We start from the raw sequence: 24,610 nt of genomic DNA on the forward strand, positions 1-24,610 counted from the left end.
CAATAAGCAGAATGAATACTGTAAATTACATTACAATCTTAGCTTAGCACAGGGGGTTGGATAACATCCACATCAACACAGATAATAAAATGATCAAATGGTTCTTCCTGAACTGCCTTCGGCTTGCACAGTGCATCTGCAGTCACATACCCTGGATACCACACAGTGCCCACTGATCTATCCTGGGAAATGGTTTGCCAGTGGGCTTACATTTCAGGTTCTTGGATGTAAAATGGGATATTTCATATTGAAATATTTGCTTCAACTCTAGCAACACCTGAGATCACACCCAAACTTCAATCTTACCTTGCACAAGGCGATGTTGTGGTAATACGTTAAAATGTATAAAATTCACTTATGTAAGTATAACCCTTCTGCCAGGACAAGTTAATTACAGAAAGGGCCAGGTTCAATATCTAGGGGTCTCCTCCCAACAACATAATACAACGCCGGCTCGAGCCCCCACTCAGTGACCTGGGAAATCTTACACACACCCCTGGGTGCCTCAAAGAGGCAATTCTTCCCCTCTCGCAAGCACAGAGCCTTGGTATAGCAGCAAATCTTTAATAACACAAGGTAACCGACATCAGCATTGAAGTGGGAAAACACCACAACTCAGATTCATAAACCAGACATGAGCAAAGACCCACCCCCAGCCACAAATAACTCAAGGTCCCCAAAATTCCAACACCCCAAAAATCTCTTGAGTCCAGCAACCCAAAAATCACCCAAAGTCCCAAAGTCCGACATCCCAAAAGTCTCTGCCCCGGGTCAGTGCCGCCCCAGGATTCAAAAGTTCACCTGGCAGGGTTTTACCATCTCAACCTGGGTGCAATGGAGGGGGCAGGGGTTGATGCACCTTACGCGGTCCACCGGTGGTTCCGCCTCTTGATAGGTTTCTGCTGCCGCCGTTGACGCAAATCACTCCACCACACTCCACCTGCTGTCCTGTGAGCCGCTCCAGCTGTTCCACGGAGCAGTGTCTGCTCCGCCAGCCCACCTCGGTCCATGCTCCCCAGCCACCAGCTGGTAGGTCCCACCGCTGCTCCACCGGCCGCCCGTCGCTCGTCCCTGCCAGCCGCTCGCCTGCATCCACCAGTTGCCCCCACAAACTGCTCTGCAAGCATCCCACGATCTGCTTTGTTAGTAGCTCAGCAACAGTGATTTCAGCTCACAGTAGATTTCAGCTCTTCAGCAGTATGGCACCAGGCTCCCCTCAGTACACAGTGATTTCAGCTCTTCAGTAAGTTCAGCTCGCAGTAGAAGAGCCTCAGTGCAAGTGCACCATTGGCCCACAGTAAAGCCAGCAAGAGAGGAGGAGGTGCAATCAGTGTGTTTTGGGCCCTCAGACAGGGCCCCCACCACCAGGTACAAAGACCTGTCCCCAGCCTCTCTCAGTCTGACTGGGTTTGGAACCCATGCCCCTTGTCTAGCGAGTGCTACAGTAAAACTCCATTGGTCCGGCATCTGATGGTCCGGCACTCCTGATGGTCCAGCACCATCAGGAACCCGGAAGTGGTCCGGGCAGCCGGACCATTGGAGCTGCTCTGCCCCCGGCTTCCCCGATTCAGCCGCTGCTGAAACTGACCAGCGGCTGAATTGGGGAAGCCGGGGGAAGAGCAGCTGGGGTCCTTCCGGGTTGGTCTTGCAGCGCCAAGGGGCGGTGCTATCGGACCAACCTGGCAGCACCCCAGCTGTCCCCGATTCAGCCGCCGCTGAAACTGACCAGCGGCTGACTCCGGGAAGCCCGAAGCAGAGCTGCTCTGCCCCGGGCTTCCCGGAGTCAGCCGCTGGTCAGTTTCAGCAGCGGCTGACTTGGGGACGCCAGGGGCAGAGCAGCTGGGGTGCTGCCGGGTTGGTCCGGTAGCGTCACTCCTCGGTGCTACTGGACCAACCCGGCAGCACCCCAGCTGCTCTGCTCCAGGCGTCCCCAAAATCAACTGGGGTGCTTCCGGGTTGATCTCGCAGCGCCAAGGGGTGGTGCTACCGGACCAACCCGGCAGCATCCCAGCTGCTCTGCCACAGGCGTCCCGATTCAGCTGCTGCTGAAACTGACCAGCAGCGGCTGAATCGGGGACACCTGGGGCAGAGCCGGACTATTGGAAGGGGGGGCTATGAGGGGTCTGGGGTGGCATCCCCCCCACACCACCATAGACCCCCTCATAGCTCCCCCTTCCGATAGTCTGGCATATCTGATAATCCGGCACCCTCTGGGTCCTAAAGGTGCCGGATTATCGGAAGTTTACTGTACTTAGTTTATGGCGAAACAGTTCCACTATTTGATTCACATAATCAGGGTAACAACACTTTATCCCCACTGCCTCAATAACAGAGAAACTTGAGATCCCGCAGTGGCCAAAGTGACCATTTGGCTGCTGAGAGCACATACTAGGCAGAGTGGGTGTGCCTATGCAAATGAATCAGCCCCTGAAATCTTTTTGCATCACTTGCCAAAGTTCACCCCCAGATGTCAGGGTAGAGCTTATCCTGACCTTGCTTACATAAGCAATGCAAAGTTTCACACTACCTGCTAGGACTGAAAAACATATGACTGCCCTATAAAATTCAACAGCTACATTCATTGCATGACAGGAAGACCAGTCTTTATTTTTAAAATCTCTTTGATTTTATAAAGCAAGTAGGACTTAAATGAGGAGTCTCATCCAAAAACAAAATGATCCAAAATATTGGTTAATCTTATTACTTTTCACTGACAGGCATAACACAAGAGAAAAGAACGCATTATACAGTTTTCTGCATGTGTAATCATTCCTAGAACATAAGAATGGCCATACTGGGTCAGACCAAAGGTCCATCTAGTTCACGATCCTGTCTTCCAACAGTGGCCAATGCCAGGTGCCCCAGAGGAAGTGAAGAGAACAGGGAATCATCAAGTGATCCATCCTGTCACTAGATAGAATGCTACTGAATGACATCTCTCTTATGTTGCTTCAGTATCTTAAAATCAGGAGGAACACATCTGAAAGAATTTACTTTTAGAATGGCTGACCTCTCTAAATCAATGGATAAATTGCTTCATTTGAAACAACAAAATATACAACACCTCTATTATGTTAACATACTGTAACTAGTAAGCTTTTCAGAGGATGGTAGACAAGCAGTTTGTTCAATGAAATTGATTATTCATAGAGGAAGGACACCGTGTTATGATTATGGAGCATTTCCATCCCTCAGGTTATCATAAATGTATGAGTTTCCAAAATTAAGCTGGTCATTTAAACATTAAAGAGCATATTGTGCTATCAATTTTTAAGTAGGTATCAGTGGTGGTGGGGAAGGCCTATTTAAAAATCAATCGTACAATATGCCCTTAATATCTTTCTTTTGGCCTCAAGAGAATTTCACACAAAGTCCTAAAAATCAGTAGCCTCAATACTGTTCCATTTTCTACCCTCAGTTAGGACTTGATTCTGTTACATGCTGATCATTCTGGCTCTGATCCAGCAATGCACCTAGGCATATGCTTAAAATTAATCACATGTATAGTCTCAATGACTTCCTGTGCATGAAATCAGGCAAAGGTTTCAGTGCTTTATTGGACTGGGCCACAATGCTCTTCCCGTTGCAGGTCAATCCATTTTCCCCTTCTTTGAAATATACTCTCATATTTAACTTAAATGAAAGCAACACTCCAATATTCTGAATAACATTATTGCACTTAGAGACCACAGTCTAATCTATTAATTTTAGATACTCAGATGACTGGCAGTACCATCGTGTTTGAATGGCTCACAATCTGTAATGCATTTATCCTCACATCACCTAGATAGCATCAATTTCTCAAAGTTGCTTAAGAGATTTAGGAGTCAAATTCTCTTTTCACAAGTGGCTCAGGTATGTAGGAGCCAAAGTCTCAAATGGGCTGAAGCGTAAGTGAGGAATGAAAATTATGAAATGCACAGACCAGTCAAAACCCAAAATAACACACTTTGCAAACAGTAAAAGAAGTAACCACAACCCTCCCCCCTGTATGTGTTGGGTTGGAAGATGGGTTGGGTGTGTTTGTGAGAATGACAGAGACACGCACAGTGTCAGAGAGTGACAGAGAGTTGCACTGCCAAGCTCCCTCCATTCCTTTTTCTCTGTGTGGAGACAGGGTACAGGAGTGGGGGGGAGGAGGGACACCCTGACAACAGCGCTTTGCCTCTTCTCCCTCCCACACCTGGCACAACAAGCAGGAGGTTCCCAGAGGGGCAGCTCCAAGGCAGAGGGCAGGAGCAGCATGACAGTGGGTGGAGGAGCAACTGAAGTGCCAGTGCTTGATAGCTTCCTGGCCAAACCAGTTAGGATCCCCTGTCAGAGACTCCAAGGTCTTCTGGTAGATCCCAATCTACTTGTTGGTGACCACTGTTCTAGGCAAAGCACTTAAACCACATTTTTCACAGGTGACAAGTATATGTGTGTTCCTCATTTTCATAGAATCTAAGGATACTAGAACTTAAAGGGACTTCAAGAGCTCATCAAGTCCAGTCCGCTGCCCTCATGGCAGGATTAAACACATTGAGATCATCCCTGACAGATGTTTATCTAACCTGCTCTTAAATATCTCCAATGATAGAAATTCCACAACCTTCCTAGACAATTTATTCCAGTGCTTAACCACGATGACAGTTAGAATTCTTTTTTCTAATGTCCAACCTAAACCTCCCTTGCTGCAATTTAAGCCCATTGCTTCTTGTCCTATCAGCAAACATTAAGGGAAATACTTTTCTCTCTCTTCTTGTAATACCATAAAGCTAATATCATGTCTCCTCTCGGTCTTCTCTTTTCCAAACTAAACAAACCCAATTCTTTCAGTCTTCCTTCATAAGTCATGTTTTCTAGACCTTTAATCATTTTTGCTGCTCTTCTCTGGACCGTCTCCAATTTTTTCCACATCTTTCCTGAACATTTTTTGGCTGCCTGATTTGAGACCTGGGGGGGCTGAACTGCAGAAATCTGGCATTTTCTATCTTGGCATACTTGACTTAGAAAACTCAATAATGTTCTTTTAATGCAGTTTTATTTTTGTGATACATGTCTGAATTGCTATTTCAGACACCCATGGAGAGCCACCTTTGCAAGGAAATACAGCAGCTCTCTATTCATTATGAACCTATTAATCCTGCATCAGAACACCATAGAAAAAATTAGAATAAAAAATAAAATTGAGTATCCAATTCAAACTTCAATGTTGTTGTTTACTGGAACACATGTGACATTGAGATATATTCTGGATTCTACAGGTAATGTCATTACTCTTGAAGCTTACCATAGGTCTTTAAAAAAAAATCTGCCAAGTAAAGATAGACAAATAGACAGACAGATTACATAGAGCATAATGTCCATAATTTTCTAATAACTATAATGGTTATAGGGAAGAATTTGTTTTTACCACGCCCTGATTCTTTTACAACGGTAGTGTTATACAATAGACACATGATTCAAAGTCCTCCATCATCATCATCATCCCACTTCAGTTTGTGTCTGCGAATTTCTAGCAATTTTCAAGGGGCATGAGGTATCTTCCACCTAAGCCATCTGCTTGTTGTAAGTACTTTTCTAAGATCATATCATCACATGCAATTCCCATTCCTGCTACAATTAACTGCAATGGAGAATTCAGACAAGATCTTCCAGGCTCCATTTTTGTCAGGCAAATGACATATGTTCAAGCAATGACCTTTTTTACATTTCCTTAGATTTCTGACTTCATTGGGTTTCACACAAGCCTAAACTGTGCTAAGATTTCCCTGCTCTCCCTGCCTGCCAGGAAAGGCACAATATTCCTGCTCATGAATCAGACAGCTAGCCATGTTAGTCTGTATCCGCAAAAATAACAAGGAATCTTGCAGCGCCTTAAAGACTAACAGATTTATAAGCTTTTATGGGCAAAAACCTGCTTCATTAGATGACCAAATAAATCTGTTGTTCCGGCTCATGAAATATTTTTTGTATTTAAGCCCAACAGCTAACGAGATATTTGCTGACCTTAAAAATTGCTGTAGTAGTTTTAAATTTCCCTGAACATTCAAACGGAACAAAAAATCTAAAAATTGCAAACACAAATACAAAAGGCTTTGTATCCTTTCTTTCAATGTTGAGTTACAGTACATGGAAAAGATACAATCAGTCACAGTTTTTTCATTCAGTTCCTTAAGGATTATAGCAGAAATATTATATGTGGAGGCTGTTGGAACTGTTTATTCTCCTCTTTTAACCTGCTCAACAGAAATCTGGCCATTCATCCAACCAGTTTTTAGGCAGTTCAGCAAAAAGTGAAAAAGTCATGGAGATGTCATTCAATATAATAGGTGTCTCTATCTACCCCCAGCCCTTTAGAAAAACAAACCTAATTCACTGATTACATAAGCCACCACATTCAACCAGAGCAGCTTTTTTTAAAAAAATTGTTTTTTAAATTAACTGTGATTCGGTGCTGTAAAGGCATATTTTCCAATCACATAGCTGCAAGGGAAAAACAGCCATTTCAACAAGTGTGTGTTTAGAATCCACAATCATCTGAATGGTGAGGTGGTACATATCAAGTAGATTAGCTACAGCATCTTGTCACATACAATGGTCATATAAGATACAGTTCCCAATGGTCCATATTCAAAGAATACTGCTACTACAATGCATCTCAAGCTGCTTTTTGTTTGTTGTTTGTGTTGAAATGGCTGTTTTTCCCTGTTACCATGAAACAGATCAATCTTTATCTTCTTAATCCAGAACAGAAATGAGAACAAAATTCCCCAAATCAAGAGCCAATGAGAAGCATATAATCAAAAAATAAATGTGGGAAAGTTAGCATTTTAATTACCTTCAAAATTATACAGGGATTTGCTCTGGTGTACATTATAATTCCATTGCTTTGCAAGGTTCTCAGACGCAGAGCCAGCTTAAATTCTTCTTTCTTGCTATTCTCAGAAACACGGTATTTGATGTAACTATTCCCAGCAAAGCTAAGGGAAGTGTGCCCTGAAATAATCATTTTGAGAAGATACATATTCTTTTAATATTCTGAAATGAGCAGAGACACATGAAATTATCCTAAAATTGCAAATGAAGTTAATTATGGAACATATGCAGGTAACGAAGAAGAAACTTTTAACTAAAACCCACCTTCGACTGATTAAAACTTGTCTCCATTGTAAACCATACACTACAGATTTTGGGAGAATAATCATAGACGCCCTTTTGATTTCATTGGAACTCTTGGAAGGTGTAAAGCGAGAAGGACTGAGCTCTAGCAGAGCACCAGAAAACACAATTTTCTTATTGATCTGCACCTTCTGCTTGTATCAGGGTGGTTCTGACTTTGAGTCCTACTGAAAGCTAATTGAAGTCAATGAAAATTATTTGCTTGACTTTGCAGCTGGTGCTTTGGTGGTTAACATAAGATGAGCAAAATGTCAAGGTTCAATAAATGTTCCTTTCAAGATAGCATCATATTTTTATCACAAATTATGACCAATATGATTATATTAGCATTACTGGTATCATGAATGTTAATAACAAGTAAAACCTTGAATTTATATAATATGTCTCCTAAAGGATCCCAAAATGCTTTGTAAGTAGCTGGGTAGTATCCAATAATAGTTCTTTAGAAAGAATTGTCTTCTCAAATGTCCCACATTTACTGGGTCGCCATACTGATCAGATTCATATCAATGGGAGCTTTGCTTATAGAAATAGGTATATATACACAGCATGAGATTTGCATAACCAGCTTCTTTTACAACACTCCTAAGAGGTATTGTGCATACACAACTCTCATTGACTTCAATACCAACTTCCCGTATTATGATAAAATGGCAGCACTTATATAAAAATCACACTTCAGAAGTATGTCCTGATTACTCCTTTGGCATAATCTGCACCTGAACATTCTCCAAGCTTCCCTGGTGGGCACTGGCAGATGAATGGCCTTCGACTAGCTTCATACCCCACGCACTGCATGTCCCCTGGACATGGCTTCTCCATACAGGGATCGCTGGACCCAGGACACAGCCCTCCTGTGATCAATAAAAAAAATGCAGTTAAGAATACAACATAAAACAGTGCTTTGGCAATGGGAAGCAGAAAGAGACTTAAAAATTGTAACAGAATTAAATGTAGATTGTAAAATTTTGAGGCATAGATGTCCTTTAAATAGGTATATGTACCGTGGACTGTACAATGGGGAGAAATTCCTTGACTGAGTGCTTTGGTATTGCCATAAGACAATTATGACCGATATGATTATTTTACCATTACTGGTACCTTGATGGCTCTGCCAATGTTTTCATTCCAGAACCCCTCTCTGGAGGGGATCTAGAGCTAATTCATAAACTACATTACTTGGGGCTACATCTTCCATCTGACTTGCCTCAAAACTCTGAGGCCTTGCCTACTCTAACCCCCACCGCTGATCTAATCTACATGGCCTTGGCTATGCAAAGAGTGTAGCTGAAATCAGTGTATTTAGAGCAGAGTCTACTGCGTGGTCCGGTTTGTGGGAGCTGCTCTCCCATCAACTAGGGATGTAAGCAACTAGTTGACTATCCAATAAGCAAGAGCTTATTGGATAGTCGACTAGTCCTTGACTAGTCACTTCCCCTCCCCTTGCTGCCTCTATCAGAGGCAGCCGGGGGGTGGGGGTGAGGGAGCAGGAGCCGGTGCAGCAGGGGGAGGACCTGGTGCTGGGGGGAGCTTGCTTAAAAACCGGTTCCTCCCACAGCACCATCTCCACAGGGGGGGCAGGAGAGGCAGGGTGAGTAGGAGGGACTGTGCGTGAGCTGGAAATCAACTGATTCCCGATTCATGCCAAGTCCTAGATGCTGCGCCTCTGCTTTTAAAATATATTAAGAGCCTGCCAGCTCTTAATACATTTAAAAAGCAGAAGCACAGCCGGGGGGAACCCATGCGACCAGAACTGTTGATTCCCAGCTTATGCCAGGTCCCCTTGTTGTGCTCCAGCCATTTTACATTTAAGGCTGGTATGCATCAGGGAGAGCTGGCACGAGGTGGGAATCAGCTGGCCCAGCTCATGCCAGTTCCCCCCTGCTGCGCTCCAACCTTTTAAATGTATTAAGAGTCTACTGGCTCTTAATACTTTTAAAAGGCAGAGCTGCAGCGGGGTAAGCTCCCGGCCCCAGGAGCTAACCCTGCTGCGACTCCCTCGCTTATTGACTGATTGACTAGTTGATGGAAAATCCCTACTTGTTTAAACTAGAATTAGCATCCCATCAATAGCGGCTACTCTTCTTCTCCTGGTGAAATACCGGCATCGATAGGAGAGTGCTTGGAGATCGCTTTATTGTGCTTAAGCAGACGTGATAAATCGATGGTTGTTAGATTGATCATTGCCATGTTGATTTCTGGTGTGGGCTTCAGGCATGGAGAGTTCTATGCAGACAGGAGGGAACAGTCACCCTGTTCTATCTCCCGGAACCTACTGGAAGGGGAAAGCAATCCCATTTAACTGGAACTCCTGCTCCTAACCTCCCGCCTAATTATTGGCTGCATAAATGCCACTACAACTGGGATCCTGGACAAAGAAAGAGGAGTGCACAGGAATTTCGTCTTTGAAGCTAAATATTCTCCTACAAAGATTTCAGGGTGGAGACTTTTATTAAATTAAAAAAAACCAGATGGGTTAATTTAAATTATATATATTTAAGATAGGAGGCATTTGGCATTCTAAATAGCTAGCTGCAATTTAAAGACTTAAATTGGGCAAAATAATCTATAAACTATTCAAATTGCATTTAGTATTTAGAGGCATGTAAACGGGTTAAAGTTACTTAAACTTTGAAAAGTCATGACAGCTGATGCTCAGTCAGTACTTCCATGAGGGTTTTGACTAGGTTTGCCAACATAGGATACAATTTTGGTCTGACCTACATCTATGAAGGTCTCCTGCTGACTTCAGGGTTTAGTCTGGAGACAGAAGTAAGTCCCTGATTTGTAAATCTTGCTTAAAATCTTTTCTTACAACACAAGGCACTTGAAGCACTTAAAAAATTCCCTAAACATGCGAAATGAACCCAGATGGCTGCTAGGGGCTTGATTTAAAGCTGATGGAAGTCAATGGAAAGTTCCATTGTTGATGGATTTTGGATCAGGATCTACCCACCCCTTTTTAAAAGCTCTTAAATTCATATACAGTTAGATTATTGCAGTCTGACAAGGCATGTATACCCTGTAAACCACGATGCAAATCACCACACAGCCTCTGAGCAAACCATTGAAGCCTACCGCATCAATCCTCAAATGCTTCAACAAAGAGACACTTTCTTTGTTGCCCCTACAATGAAAAGCAAAGGAAATTAACATACACTGGGCTGAGTTCTGCTGTTGGATGAGTTTGTGGGACATTCTAGGGAAGTATGTGTGGTTGTGCACAGACTTGGAAAAATTGCATGCCTGCCTATGCTTGAGATTTCTTTGCTTCTGTGGATTTGGATCCAGGGCTTGAACACAGAGAGGGGGGGGATAGTGGTATGGGATGGAAGGATTAGCACTTTCTTGTCCGGCAAACACAAGGTATATACACATCAGAGCAGATTTAACAACAGGAGAGCCGCCTTTATTGAATATCAGCTGTCCCTGCTTTGTATCACAATCTTAATGTTACTTTGATGTCATTTAATGTAATTTTGAACATGTGTATATTTAGTGTATTTTATTATAGTGAATAATGAAAGTAACAAAGTTGTAATACGTCAATCCAACCCTCCTCCGTTATGAAAGTGACTATGTTACTGCTAACAGACTTTTGTACAAGCCAAGCATGGCTAAGGCTAAGCATAGCTCAAATTACCGGGGACTATAGTTCTGGAAACAGAAAAATTATTACTGTAGGTTTTAAAGTGGACAAATATGGCAGAGAGTACAAATATCTACACTTGATGTGCAACACAGCCAATTTAATCTTTTAACAGCTCCCCGCCTTAGTCAAACATTTGAGAGGTCTGCACAGTAAATGAGCACTGATGAGAAATTATGAATCTTTATTAATCAGTATAATAGGGTATATTAACATGCATAATAATGAAAAAAAGCACTGCATAAGCAGGAAACTGTCTCTCTTGCACCATCAGAAATTGGTCAAATAAAAATATTATTTTGCTCTCCTAGTTTCTCATGCATAACAATAGTAATGTATTGTTACATTTCAACTCCTACCTTCTTATCAATAAACCAGGGAAATGCAACAGAGGTGTGGATACCATAAGATGGGTGCATAACTGGCTGGTTAATCATTCTCAGAGAGTAGTTATCAATGGTCCACAATCATGCTGGAAGGGCATGACAAATGGGGTTCTGCAGGAATCAGTTTTGGGACTTGTTCTGTTCAGTATTTTCATCAATGATTTAAATGGTGGCAGAGAGAGCATGCTTATAAAGTTTGCAGATGATACCTTGCTGGGAGGGGTTGCAAATGCTTTGAGGATAGGGTCATAATTCAGCACAATCTGGACAGAGTGGAGATGCGGAGAAATTGGAGACGGTCCAGAGAAGAAAAAAAAGATTAAAGGTCTAGAAAACATTATCTATGAGGGAAGACTGAAAGAACTGGGTTTGCTTAGTTTGGAAAAGAGAAGTCTGAGAGGGGACATGATGATAGCTTTCATATACCTAAAAGGATGTAGCAAGTAGGAGCGAGAAAAAATATTCTCCTTAATCCAGGATGGGCAATAATTTTTGACAGGGGGCCACTCCAAGAATTTGGAAAGTAGTTTGAGGGCCACACTTTTCCATGATATTAATGGAGGAGATGCAGGGTCAGGGATGGATCAGGGAGCTGCAGAAGAGAGCTTGGAGTAAGGGAGGGAGTTTGGGTGAAGGAGGCTGTTGTGACCTAGAGCACTGGACTGAGGTGCAGGGGGTTGGATTGTGATCTAGAGCAGGGAATTGGGGTACAGAAGGGGTGTCGGGGGTTGGGTTCTGAGCTTGGGCAGGAGGGGACTGTGACCTGGGGCAGGGGATTGGGGTGCCAGATCTGAGAGGAGTATGGGTGTAGAAGGGGCAGAGGATTTGGGTACCTGGAGTAGGGGCAGGAGTGGGGGGCGGCTGGGGTATCAGAGGCAAGCTCTGGCCAGGAGACTTACCAGCTAGCAGCCCATTCCTGAATAAGCCTCCCTGCCTTCCCCATCCCCACACAGGCTGCAGCCAATGTGCTCTGTGAATAACTACCAGCTCCTTGTGCTTCCTGGTTGCCTGGTATTAAAAGAGGCAACTCCCATAGGTTTCTGGCCAGAAGCCGGCCAATTGGATTGTACTGGAGGTGAGAGCAGCTCCTAAAGTCTTTCCCTCTCCCCTCCAGGCTTCGTTTTTAAAGTGAAACTGCCCCACAATCACATTTCTGAGCGGCGTGCGGGTAGGGCAAGGCAAGTGGGGAGCCTGCATAGAGCTCTCTGCAGCACGTGCGGGCCGGATCCAGTGGCGGCCTGTGGGCTGTATTTTACCCTGACCTGCCTTAACCTCTGATGAGAGGATAAGAAGCAATGGGCTTAAATCGCAGCAAGGGAGGTTTAGGTTGGACATTAGAAAAAACTTCTTGGCAGGGTGGTTAAGCACTGGAATAAAGTGCCTCAGAAAGTTGTGGAATCTCCATCAGTGGAGATGTTTAAGTGCAGGTTAAATAGACATCTGTCAAGGATGATCTAGTGGTGCTTGATCCTTCCAGGGAACTGTGCCAGGGGACTTGACTTGATGAACTCTCAAGGTCCCTATCTGTTCTAGTATTCCATGATTCTATGATACTAATGGGGAGGAAATCAACAGACTTAATGGAAATTTAATTTAACAGGATTCTATAGAAAATACTGTAAAACTAAGAAGTTAACTGAGAATGTGATGTTTTCCACGGGTGGTTTTGTTTATTTTTTTAAGCAACAATCCTATAGAATTCTCTAGCAAGGACATAATTCTCTAGAGAATGGCTCTATAGAAAGGTAATAATTTATTGTTCAATTCTATCAGCTATTTTAATCCATTTTTATTAGGTGTATATCTGGTTTTGAATACACATGACACTCTCTGAAGCTGACAAATAGACAAGCCACTGGGGCAAAATCCCCAGAGCCTGTGAATATGCTGAGATTTCAGAATGTGGCACTGTACATTTTCACAACCCTTCACCGTTTAACCAAAATCTCTGACATTAAGCAATAGATCAATACTTGGCTTCTCTATCAGCCTCTGCCACTTTTTAGCTGATTCTGACTCTTGATTCATAGCTCAGATTCATCATTCCATGTCCAAAGGCATATGGAAAAAATCTCATACATTCATTACCCCTGTGAAGATGTAAGCTTACCCTGGCAGACCACGAATGGTTCTTTTAGGCAAACTACAAGCAAATCAACTTTGTATTAATACTGCTGCAGTGGATTTCATAGCTGTGACAGAAGTTTTAAAATATTCAAACTGTGAGAAGAAATATTTTATGCCTATCTGCATGGTTAGAAGTGCATAAGTGACAAATAGTGCACTATTGCATTGCTTTAGCTAACATGCATTTTCAGACAGATTTAGTAACTATACTGAGTAAACTTGTAAAATAATGTGAGGATACTTTATTTGCTGTCAAAGATTTAGAGCCAGTATTGAAATACCATAATTGAGATAACTTAAACAACGAATAGTCCTGCAGCACCTTAAAGACTAACAAAAATGTAGATGGTATCATGAGCTTTTGTGGGCACAGCCCACTTCCTCGGATGAATGGAGGAAGGGATCCCGAGGTGTGTATCTGTCGAGGAACATTTTAACCTGCTGGGGCACTCATTAATGGATCTAAAGGTGATGATACTACTGCAAAGCAATTTAAAAAACCAGCTGGAGAGAGAAGCTGAGGAACTTGCCTTCATTTACAAATTTGACATCTTTAATCAAGGTTGGAACACAGACCTGAACTGGAAGTGGAAGTAAGGGTTCTGCAAGAACCTGACCTACCCCACAAAGGGATAGAGCGGAGCCGGTGCGCCAGCTTCCACACACCTACCTTCCCCCACTGCCACTCTGGGTTGCCAAAGCCCTCTTCAGACATGTGTGACTGCATTTTGGCCCCCAGGTCCACTTTCCAGGGGCTGTTTTTTTTTTTTGCTCGACAAAATTTCCTGGTGGCGGTAGTGGCTTTTTCTTTTTGGTTCGACAAATTTTCCCCCCAGCTGTAGGGTTTCAGCGAAATTCTTCTGAGTTTACAAGGGTTCCATGACCAAATAAAATTGGGAAACACTGCCCTAATGACATCAAAAGCTAAGTACTGGACACTTACAGCCCACTCTGTTAGCCTCATTTAGCATGGACACTCTGACAATTTTCCCCCATTTTTTTCCTTCTCTTTCCCACCCTATCCCTTCTTTCACTGCTATTTATTTTGCAACCTTCACCCCTTAACTGCATCTGAAGAAGTGGGTTGTGCCCACGGAAGCTAACGTTATGTACATTTTTGGTTAGTCTCTAAGAGCACGTCTAGACTACATGGCTCCGTCGACGGAGCCATGTAGATTTGTTTACTCGGCAAAGGGAAATGAAGCAGCGATTTAAATAATCGCCACTTCATTTAAATTAAAATGGCTGCTGCGCTATGACGATCAGCTGATTGGTGGCACAGCGCTGTAGTCTGGACGCTCCGCGGTCGACATCAAAGACATTCGTCGACCTCCCCGGTAAACCTCATCCCACAAGGCATAACGGGGAGGTCGACAAATGCCTTTGATGTCGACCACAGAGCGTCCAGACTACAGCGCCGTGCTACCAAAGAGCTGATCGGCACAGCGCGGCAGCTATTTTAATTTAAATGAAGCGGCGATTATTTAAATCGCCGCTTCATTTCCCTTTGCCTACAGCCCTAATCTACATGGCTCTGTGGACGGAGCCATGTAGTCTAGACATGCCCTAAGATGCTGCTAGACTATTCACTGTTTTTTAAGTTTTTTCAGTAACAGATTTACACAACTACCCCTCAGAGACATTATTGAAATATGACATTTCCACTCTAAAATCCAGTATTTTTACCATTCTTTGTTCTTTCCAAAAGAATTTCAACAATATCGATTAGGATTGATTTTCTTCTCCCTCAGCAAATCCTCGAAATCCATGGCATTCTCATTGCTAATCATAAAACTGTTTCCAAAAAACTATTGCACAGAAACATGGAACTAAGGTCAGCCAGTAAATGCCAGGAAATTATAGGAGGGGTCTGCCTGATTTTGACTGATGATCTCTGTTTATTGATGTAGAAATAGGTAGAACTACTCCAATGTCCCTGCCAGTATGATGAAGGGGAGAGTATTTTCTCACCTCTAACTGTGACAACTACTTCATCTCTGTACATATAAGCAGGAATCACCCAGAACCATATAATCACATATGCAGTGTTGGCATGTCTTGGTGTTTGGTGTTTTTCTGAAACCCTAGATCCCAGATACACGTGATTACTTATAAAATCTCAGATCTCATTTTTTAAAAAACAAATGTTTAAGTTTCTTGGTTGCAAAGGAAAATCTGAAAGTGACTCTTAAGGGCTACAGATATACAGATATAGAAGACAAATAAAAATAACGCAATCTTATTATTGGAAAAAAAAACCCCTCATGATTTAAAGCAATCTCATGGGGTTTTTTGGGGGTGGGGTGAAAGGGACATGAGTTTTGAATGCTTAAGGGTTGGCTTGACTGCAGTTGTACTCGTGGATTAGGGTGACCAAGAATCTTCATCTTTTCTAACTACCTGGGAATTATTCCTGAAGGAAGAGAATCTGGACACCATATGTGAAGCAAGCAAGAGACTTTATTACACACACAGCGCTGTCGGAGTGTCACGTCGTTTGTTAGAGCTCAGTGAACACTGCCAAACCATAGGTTACAACTAATTATATAGGATGCTCAATGAGCAGATCAAAGTGATGCGGGTAAAATCCTGGACCCCTGGGTAGGTGCTAATTGTGAGGTAAAGTAAAAGCAATAATATAAAGTTACATAGTTTTTCCAGTAAAACAAGTATTTAAACAAAGCAGACATCAATTATCAGTTACGTGTTAAGTGGTGATATGTCTGTCAGCTTTAAGAAGGTATCTCTGCAGGATGTGGTCCATCTGGGGATTTAAGCAGAGCACTTGACAACTGTGCATTTGTTCCTAGTACCATTGAATGTGTCCTGTCCTGTCTCACATCCATGGCTAGGTGTGGGGGGTAACCATCATGTACTGTGTTTGTGTCCCAGTCCCAGACTCCAAATTTAGAATAGGGGTTCTTAACAGAATATCATAGCCTGCCTCAGAAATTTGTATCCTACAGTCCCAAGGTTAGTGGAACTGGCTGGGATGTTTGACCACCTCTCCCTGATCCAAATTCTCCTAGCTATTTCCAGTCTGCAGCAATTTCCACTCTGCCTGTCTCTACTTGCTTCACACACCTCTGGGTCTCATTCCTCACATTTTATACCAGCTCTCTGTAACACTTTCTACCTCAGAGCTCTGAGTACTAACAGCAGCTTCTCCTCAGTCAGACCCATTATGTGATACAATAAGGGAATCCTACCCTCTAATCTATAAAGGAAAATGTTTGTATGTTTGTGCTCTAATAAGGGCAAATATTGTGCCCATCTATAAAAAGGGGAATAAGAACAACCCAGGAAACTACAGACCGGTCAGTTTAACGTCTGTCCCAGGGAAGATAATGGAGCAGGTAATTAAGGAAATCATATGCAAACACTTGGAAGGTAATAAAGTGATAGGGAATAGCCAACAAGGGTTTGTGAAGAACAAGTCATGCCAAACTAATCTGATAGCTTTCTTTGATAGGATAACGAACCTTGTGGATAAGGGAGAAGCGGTGGATGTCATATACTTAGACTTTAGTAAGGCATTTGATACGGTCTCGCATGATATTCTTATTGATAAACTAGGCAAATATAACTTAGATAGGGCCACGATAAGGTGGGTGCATAATTGGCTGGATAACCGTAGTCAGAGCGTTGTTGTTAACGGTGCTAAATCCTGCTTGAAAGGGATAACAAGTGAAGTTCCTCAAGGGTCTGTTTTGGGACCCGTACTGTTCAATATCTTCATCAATGATGTAGATATTGGGATAGAGAGTACGCTTATTAAGTTCGCAGATGATACCAAACTGGGTGGGGTTGCAATTTCTTTGGAGGATAGGGACATAATTCAAAATAACCTTAGCAAGTTAGAGAAATGGTCAGAGGTAAATAGGATGAGGTTTAATAAAGAGAAATGCAAAATGCTCCACTTAGGAAGGAACAATCAGTTCCATACATACAAGATGGGAAGCGACTGTCTAGGAAGGAGCATGGCAGAAAGGGATCTAGGGGTCATAGTGGACCACAAGTTGAATATGAGTCAACAGTGTGATGCTGCTGCAAAAAAAGCAAATATGATTCTAGGTTGTATCAACAGGTGTGTTGTAAGCAAAACTCGTGAAGTCATTCTGCCGCTCTACTCTGCACTAGTTAGGCCTCAGCTGGAGTACGGCGTCCAGTTCTGGGCACCACATTTCAAGAAAGATGTGGAGAAATTGGAAAGGGTACAGACAAGAGCGACAAGAATGATTAAAGGTCTAGAGAACATGACCTATGAAGCCAGGCTTCATGAACTGGGCTTGTTTAGTTTGGAAAAAAGAAGATTAAGGGGGGACATGATAGCGGTTTTCAAATATCTAAAAGGGTGTCACAAGGAGGAAGGAGAAAATTTGTTCCTCTTGGTTTCTGAGGACAGGACAAGGAGTAATGGGATTAAAGTGCAGCAAGGGAGGTTTAGATTGGACATTAGGAAAAAATTCCTAAGTGTCAGGGTGGTCAAATATTGGAATAAATTGCCAAGGGAGATGGTGGAATCTCCCTCTCTGGAGATATTTAAGAACAGGTTAGATAGACATCTGTCAGGGATGGTGTAGACAGAGCTTGGTCCTGCCTTGAGGGTGGGAGGCTGGACTCAATGACCTCTCGAGGTCCCTTCTATTCCTATGATTCTATGAACTTGGACAGTATAAGATCTACCGCAACCAAACTTTCCATGGGATAACCTTCCCTCCAGGAGAAGGTTTTAAGGTACTTTTGGACCAGATTGGGCCAGATCTCAACATGTAAAAATAAAAAATAGCCCGTGGTGCTACCCTAGGCCATGTGCCCGCCACCTGCAGCCCCCAGCACCGTCCGGGACTCCCTCTACCCATACGCGCAAAACGGCGCGGGCACACGCCCTGTCCCCTGTGGCTATGTTTACCAGGTAGTCCAAAAAAACCCACAAAAAACGGACACACTTGATTGGGGGCAGGGAAGGAACCAGCTGGGAGGGGAGTGGGGCTGCCCGAGAGGAAGGGGTAGGGGCTGGGAAGCAGAGCTGGTTGAGGGGGAGGGGGAGGGGCAGCGGGGCTGGCTGGGAGAGATGGGGGGGGCACTGCTGGCAGGAAGCAAAGGTGGTTGGGGGAGATGGGGGTGGGGGGAGGCCGAAGGGAGAGGGGCTGGCCAGGGGAGATCGGGAGGAGGAGAACTGGCTGGCAGGAAGTAGGGCTGGGGGTGGGGGAAGCTAATCGGCCAGCAGGGAGCGGGACTGAGCAATGCCAGGTAACTCCAGCTAGTATCTGATACAACCCAGTGACAATTCCTTTCTCCTTCTTAAAAACAGGACCCTTTCAATCCAGGGCAGACTTTCTTAAACTGTATCTCTTCTATACCTGGATTCTGCTGATACCTTGTGTGGCACAGAATTCCACAGGCTGATTATGCTATGGGGGGAAGTCTCACCCTGCATGTAATCTATACTTTTGTATCTTAAAAGCATTGTGCTTCAAAGAGAAATGGAATCCAGCCAACTTTCTCCAACCATGGGAGATGTATTGGCTTCAAAAAGAGGTTACATGTTGTAGGGAAGAGACCTCGGTATTAATGCAAAAATGATATTAATTAGTATCTATTTTTTTTATTAATTTCAGAGGTATAGCTGTGTTAATCTGTAACTGAAAATCTTAAAAGCAATTAATAGTCCTGTTTGTTAGAGACTAACAAAAAATGTAGATAGTATCATGAACTGGCATGGGCACAACCCACTTCTTCAGATGACTGGAGATAAGGGGTCCAAGTTGCAAAATAAATAGCAGAGAAAAAGAGGATGGGGAGGGAAAGAGAAGGAAAAAAATGGGGAAAAAATTGTCAATTAGAGTGTCCATGGTAAATGAAGCTGATAGAGTGGGTTCTAAGTGCTTTTAAGTACAGGGTGCTTGGCTATTACGTCATTAGGATGTGGAATGTACTGGGTAATCCAGTTAAGTTGTTTGTTTAAACCTCTATTGCAGGTGTCAAATTTGTAAATGAAATTAAGTTCTGCAGCTTCCCTTTCGAGCTGGTTTTTGAAATTGGCTTGTGATAATACAGTAACTTTGAGATTTATTTAAGAGTGCCTGCAAAAGAGGTTTAAACAAATACCTTAACTGGATTACCTGCTACATTCCACATCCTAATGACATAAATAGCCAAGCATCGGGTAAGGATGTTAAATTTAGATTAATTAAATAATCAAATAGTCAGTGGGATTTCTATCAACTGTTTGATTAGTATATAAGGGCGCTCTTGCTACAGTTCAAAAGAGGAAGACCCGCAGGGAGCGCAGGGCCAGTGGCGGACTTTGAAATGTATAAGAGCCTGCGCTCCCTGAAGGGCTACTACTTCTGGCCCCACACTTCCTGTCATGCCTGAGCCTTTGAAATATACAAGAGCCCACTCTCCCTGCAGAGCTTCTGCTTTTTGGCTGGAGCTCTTGTACATTTCAAAGGCAGAATCACAGTAGAAGCAGCATGAGCAGAAACTGCTTCAGTCCCCACTTGCGCCGTTTCCTGCTGTGCCTCTACTTCCCTGCCCCCCACGGAGACGGCGCTGAGGGGAACCAACTTTTAAGCCAGCTCCCCCCAGCACCAGCTTCCCCCCACGTTTGCTGCCTCTCTCTGATAGAATCAGGAAGGGGGAAGAGGAAGTGACTAGTTCCGTCACTAGTTGACTATCTGATAAGCTTATGCTTGTCGGATAGTTGACTACTCACTTACATCCCTAGCACTGGGTACTTAAGAGTACTTCGAACCCACTCTATCAGCTTCATTTAGCAAGGACAATGTAATTGACAATTTTTTCCTTCTCTTTCCCTCCCCATCCCCTGTATTTCTCTGCTATTTATTTTGCAACTTGGACCCCTTTACTCTAGTCATCTGAAGAAGTGGGTTGTGCCCACGAAAGACGTACTGTTCAATATCTTCATCAATGACTTAGATATTGGGATAGAGAGTACGCTTATTAAGTTTGCGGATGATACCAAACTGGGTAGGGTTGCGACTTCTTTGGAGGATAGGGACATAATTCAAAATGACCTTAGCAAGTTAGAGAAATGGTCAGAGGTAAACAGGATGAGGTTTAATAAAGAGAAATGCAAAGTGCTCCACTTAGGAAGGAACAATCAGTTCCATACATACAAGATGGGAAGCGACTGTCTAGGAAGGAGCATGGCAGAAAGGGATCTAGGGGTCATAGTGGACCACAAGTTGAATATGAGTCAACAGTGTGATGCTGTTGCCAAAAAAGCAAATATGATTCTAGGTTGTATCAACAGGTGTGTTGTAAGCAAAACTCGTGAAGTCATTCTGCCGCTCTACTCTGCACTAGTTAGGCCTCAGCTGGAGTACTGTGTCCAGTTCTGGGCGCCACATTTCAAGAAAGATGTGGAGAAATTGGAAAGGGTACGGAGAAGAGCGACAAGAATGATTAAAGGTCTAGAGAACATGACCTATGAAGCCAGGCTTCATGAACTGGGCTTGTTTAGTTTGGAAAAAAGAAGATTAAGGGGGGACATGATAGCGGTTTTCAAATATCTAAAAGGGTGTCACAAGGAGGAAGGAGAAAATTTGTTCCTCTTGGTTTCTGAGGACAGGACAAGGAGTAATGGGCTTAAAGTGCAGCAGGGGAGGTTTAGATTGGACATTAGGAAAAAATTCCTAACTGTCAGGGTGGTCAAATATTGGAATAAATTGCCAAGGGAGGTGGTGGAATCTCCCTCTCTGGAGATATTTAAGAACAGGTTAGATAGACATCTGTCAGGGATGGTGTAGACGGAGCTTGGTCCTGCCTTGAGGGCGGGGGGCTGGACTCGATGACCTCTTGAGGTCCCTTCCAGTCCTATTATTCTATGATTCTATGATACTATCTACATTTTTGTTAGTCTGTAAGGTGCTGCAGGACTATTAATTGTTTTTTATTTGTATTAGATCATTACAAGCTTGTTTGCACCCTTACTGACTATTAAGTTATAGCTACATGTATGTTACAGTCAGAATGGTTGGGAATATAATAATACACATGTTTAGTTAGTTACGTTACAAAATGTTAAAACTAACCAAAGAACTTGAGAAAGATTTCTATTCCTATCCCCCAAGAACAAACATCAAGATGAAAAACCATGTAAAATATTCATTTTCTAGGAGAAAACCTGAATGTGATTGGAATGTAGGATGTGTGTTATCAGAGCAATAAATCTAGGTAACATGGGTTCTAACAGCCCCCACTCTCTTGCAAGAAAAATGTCTTGTGTTCTTAAAAACTTGAGAGAAAAATATGTTGTTGAAGATGCTTGAAGCTTTTGTTTATTTCTTAAATGTAGAAAAGGAAAAGTCTTTTGAGATGTGTGCTTACACACATCTAAATGCAGGAATAATAAGATGTTTAATGTACAAATATAGCAAGGTCATTTGATGCTATAACTGCTTACTAATATAAGTAATCATTTAAGTATAGAATAGTTATATTAATGGGGTGCTAATTAAATACTTGTATTGTGCAAGCAAACCTCATCTAACTCCAGAAAATGAGACAACGCTTCAAAAATTATTATAAGAATCAACATTTGTTTATATTAAGCTGTAAAAAAACTTTCTAAGAGTTATTTAATTTTAAAAGACTGTTTGGAGAACTAAAACCTTTTAAATAAAGGAGTGTTTGGACTTTTTATAAATAGAATTGCATTTTCTGTCAAAATCTAATAAAGTTGAAAGAATATCTCATACAATGGATCACATAAAAAGAAACAGTTAAAACTAGCTTTGAAAGTCTACAAGAAGAACAAAGGCAATGAAAGAAATGTTGTATATTCATTAAACAGATTATATATCCAGGAGCTGAATGCGTCATCTAAGCCAACCCTGAAGGCATCAAGTCAATGAAAGGGTGACAGCAACCAACTTTGAATCTGAACAAGCCAGTGTGTACTCCTATTTTTATGAATTTATAGGAAGTAGATGCATATAAAAGACTCCAAAGTGAGCATCCCTCACATGCAACCCCCTCGTGCGTTAATTTATTTAACGCTTTCTTTTTCTCTCTTTAATAGTGAAATGATCATAAATAATAACTGTGCTTATTTTTCAAAAACAACAAGGAGTCCTGTGATATCTTAAAGACTAACTGATTTATTTGGGCATCAGGTTTTTTGGATAAAAATCACTTCATCAGATGCATTTGACAAAGTGGTTTTTACTCACAAAAGCTTATGCCCAAATAAATCTGTTAACCATAACATGGCAATAAGAGAAACAATAAGAGCTAGCTTACCATTTCTCTAAAATAAATATTTCTGGTAATTTTTAAAATAAAAATGATTTGGTGTCCAATAATTAAAATGACTCCCTGTGCCATACGTATTCTGCCCCTTGGGAAAAAATCAGGCAATTTTTATTTAATGCCTGTGTGCTGACTGAATGGGAAGATACTGTCACCTTCTCACATTCAGTATTCTTAGCTGAAATAACATGATGGCTTAACAAGAGGCAGGATCTGTGGGCTTTATGGGAGTCAGGAGGCCTTTTGGAGGAATCTGAATGAGCAAAGGGTGGGAGTCTAGCAACACTGATATGGGGATTTGAGTTCCATGGATGTAGGACTGGACCCATCAGACTCAGCATGAGAAGTACTGAGCACCTTTTAGCAGGTGTGGTGTGGGCTGAGTTCCTACAAGGGACCTAAGGAGGCACAGCATGTCTCAATGTTGAGCTCTTTTATTTATTAGTGGCAGAGTGTCCGCAGCATGTACAGGGTGTAACGCTACTAGACCTAATGCCTGGATTCTTTCTAGATTTGGGTACAAGGCAGAGGAATCTGTGCCTGTCACTTTACAGAAGCAGCCATGAGCTCTCCAATATAGATGTGAGAGTTTGTACTTCCCTACAACACTTCTGAGAACAATGTTTGCAGATTCCTGAGTAAGGGTGCATCTAAACTATATCCCCTTTTTTATATTGTAAATGAAGCTGGGATTTGAATTTCCTGCATTTCAATTACATAATGGCAGCTGCAGCTTTTTTCCGAAAAGCCGCTTTTCGAAACCCCTCCCCCCAAAAAAACCCCAAAGAAACCCGCGGTCAAGATAGGGATCTTTTGACAGAAATGCCCTGTTTCAAAAGATCCTTTAACCCTCAATGAGGATCTTTCGAAACAGGGCATTTCTGTCAAAAGATCCCTGTCTTGACTGCGGTTCCCGCCCCCCCCTCTGAAAAGCAGCTTTTCAAAAAAAAAAAAGCCGTGGCCACCGTTATGTAAATGAAATGCAGGAAATTCAAATCCTGGCTTCATTTACAATTTTGATATGTCTAATTGATATCCCTTTATCGAAAAAGAGACGTAGTTTAGATGTACCCTAAGTCTGAACAACATTCAATGCTCTCCCCAATAGAAGCATATTTGTAACCCAAGGTTTGAAGCACTGCTTAGTGTAATGCAAACTCAGCTGCTCTGGAAAGTCACCTTAATCAGGAGTTAGAAATGGGATTGTGAACAAGATGTTAATGGACAAACTGGTTCCAACAAAACTAACCTACTTTCCCCCTAAAACTAAATCCAAACCAAATCTTTTCTTAGTTTTTTTTAAAAAGGATAATATAAAACAAATGATCATTTTGCTTCTGAAACCTGCCAAAAGAAAATGCAAATAGCTGGCTATTCCAGTCATTTTTCACATGACTAGAAGCAAAAATGCCAGAAATCTCAGGAGTTGGCCAGTTATTGCAAGATTTTTTAGTTATTGACGTTGAAGGTTCAGATTGAGACACTGGTGTAGCCAGAAGGGCTGGGTTGGCTTCAATTTCTGGTGGATGGGAAAGAATGGGTAACAGGGAGAGCAGGATAGGAGGGATGGGGCGGGGAGAGTCCTGGCAGAGGAGAGCTAGCCATGGTCCTGCTCCCTGGCCAGAGCGCTGGGACAGAGGGGTCAAGCCCCAACCCCGGTGACGGGCTTGCCAGGTGAAGCTGGGTAAACCCCCATGCTTGGATTTCGCTCCCTGAATGGTGCGCTAGATAAACTGGTGGGCCATAGCTCACACAGGCCCACCCATGGCTACGCCCTTGAATTGAGGTATCTGAGTTTTTGGATTTTATCCTACCTGAACTGAGGTGAGCTGCTGGATCTGTAGCGGTTCACATGTTACCTGTTTACTAATCTCTCAGTACCCTGATGTTTGATAGCTCAGTTTGCTCTTCAAGATAATCTGGTTTATGCACAGCTGGCATGCATAATTTGTACGTTTGTGGCATCTGCCAGTGGGAATGACATTCCGAATCTGAATGTGTG

At 42.7% G+C, this 24,610-nt stretch overlaps 1 protein-coding gene across 8 annotated transcripts in view; it reads right to left on the reverse strand.

Moving 5' to 3' along the window:
• Window positions 1-24,610, reverse strand: part of FAT3 (FAT atypical cadherin 3) — a 640,498-nt gene that overhangs the window by 50,448 nt on the left and 565,440 nt on the right. For all 8 annotated transcript variants that reach the window (XM_025188675.3, XM_075919378.2, XM_075919376.2 and 5 more), the window contains 2 exons: window positions 7,884-8,018; window positions 6,824-6,981 (listed from right to left, as the gene is read on the reverse strand). In XM_025188675.3, coding sequence (XP_025044460.3) covers window positions 6,824-6,981; window positions 7,884-8,018 — 293 coding nt within the window. The remainder of the gene's footprint in view (window positions 1-6,823; window positions 6,982-7,883; window positions 8,019-24,610) is intronic.

The sequence above is a fragment of the Pelodiscus sinensis genome, chromosome 1 (assembly GCF_052426305.1).
Source record: "Pelodiscus sinensis isolate ZL-2025 chromosome 1, ASM5242630v1, whole genome shotgun sequence".
Lineage (NCBI taxonomy): Eukaryota > Metazoa > Chordata > Testudines > Trionychidae > Pelodiscus > Pelodiscus sinensis.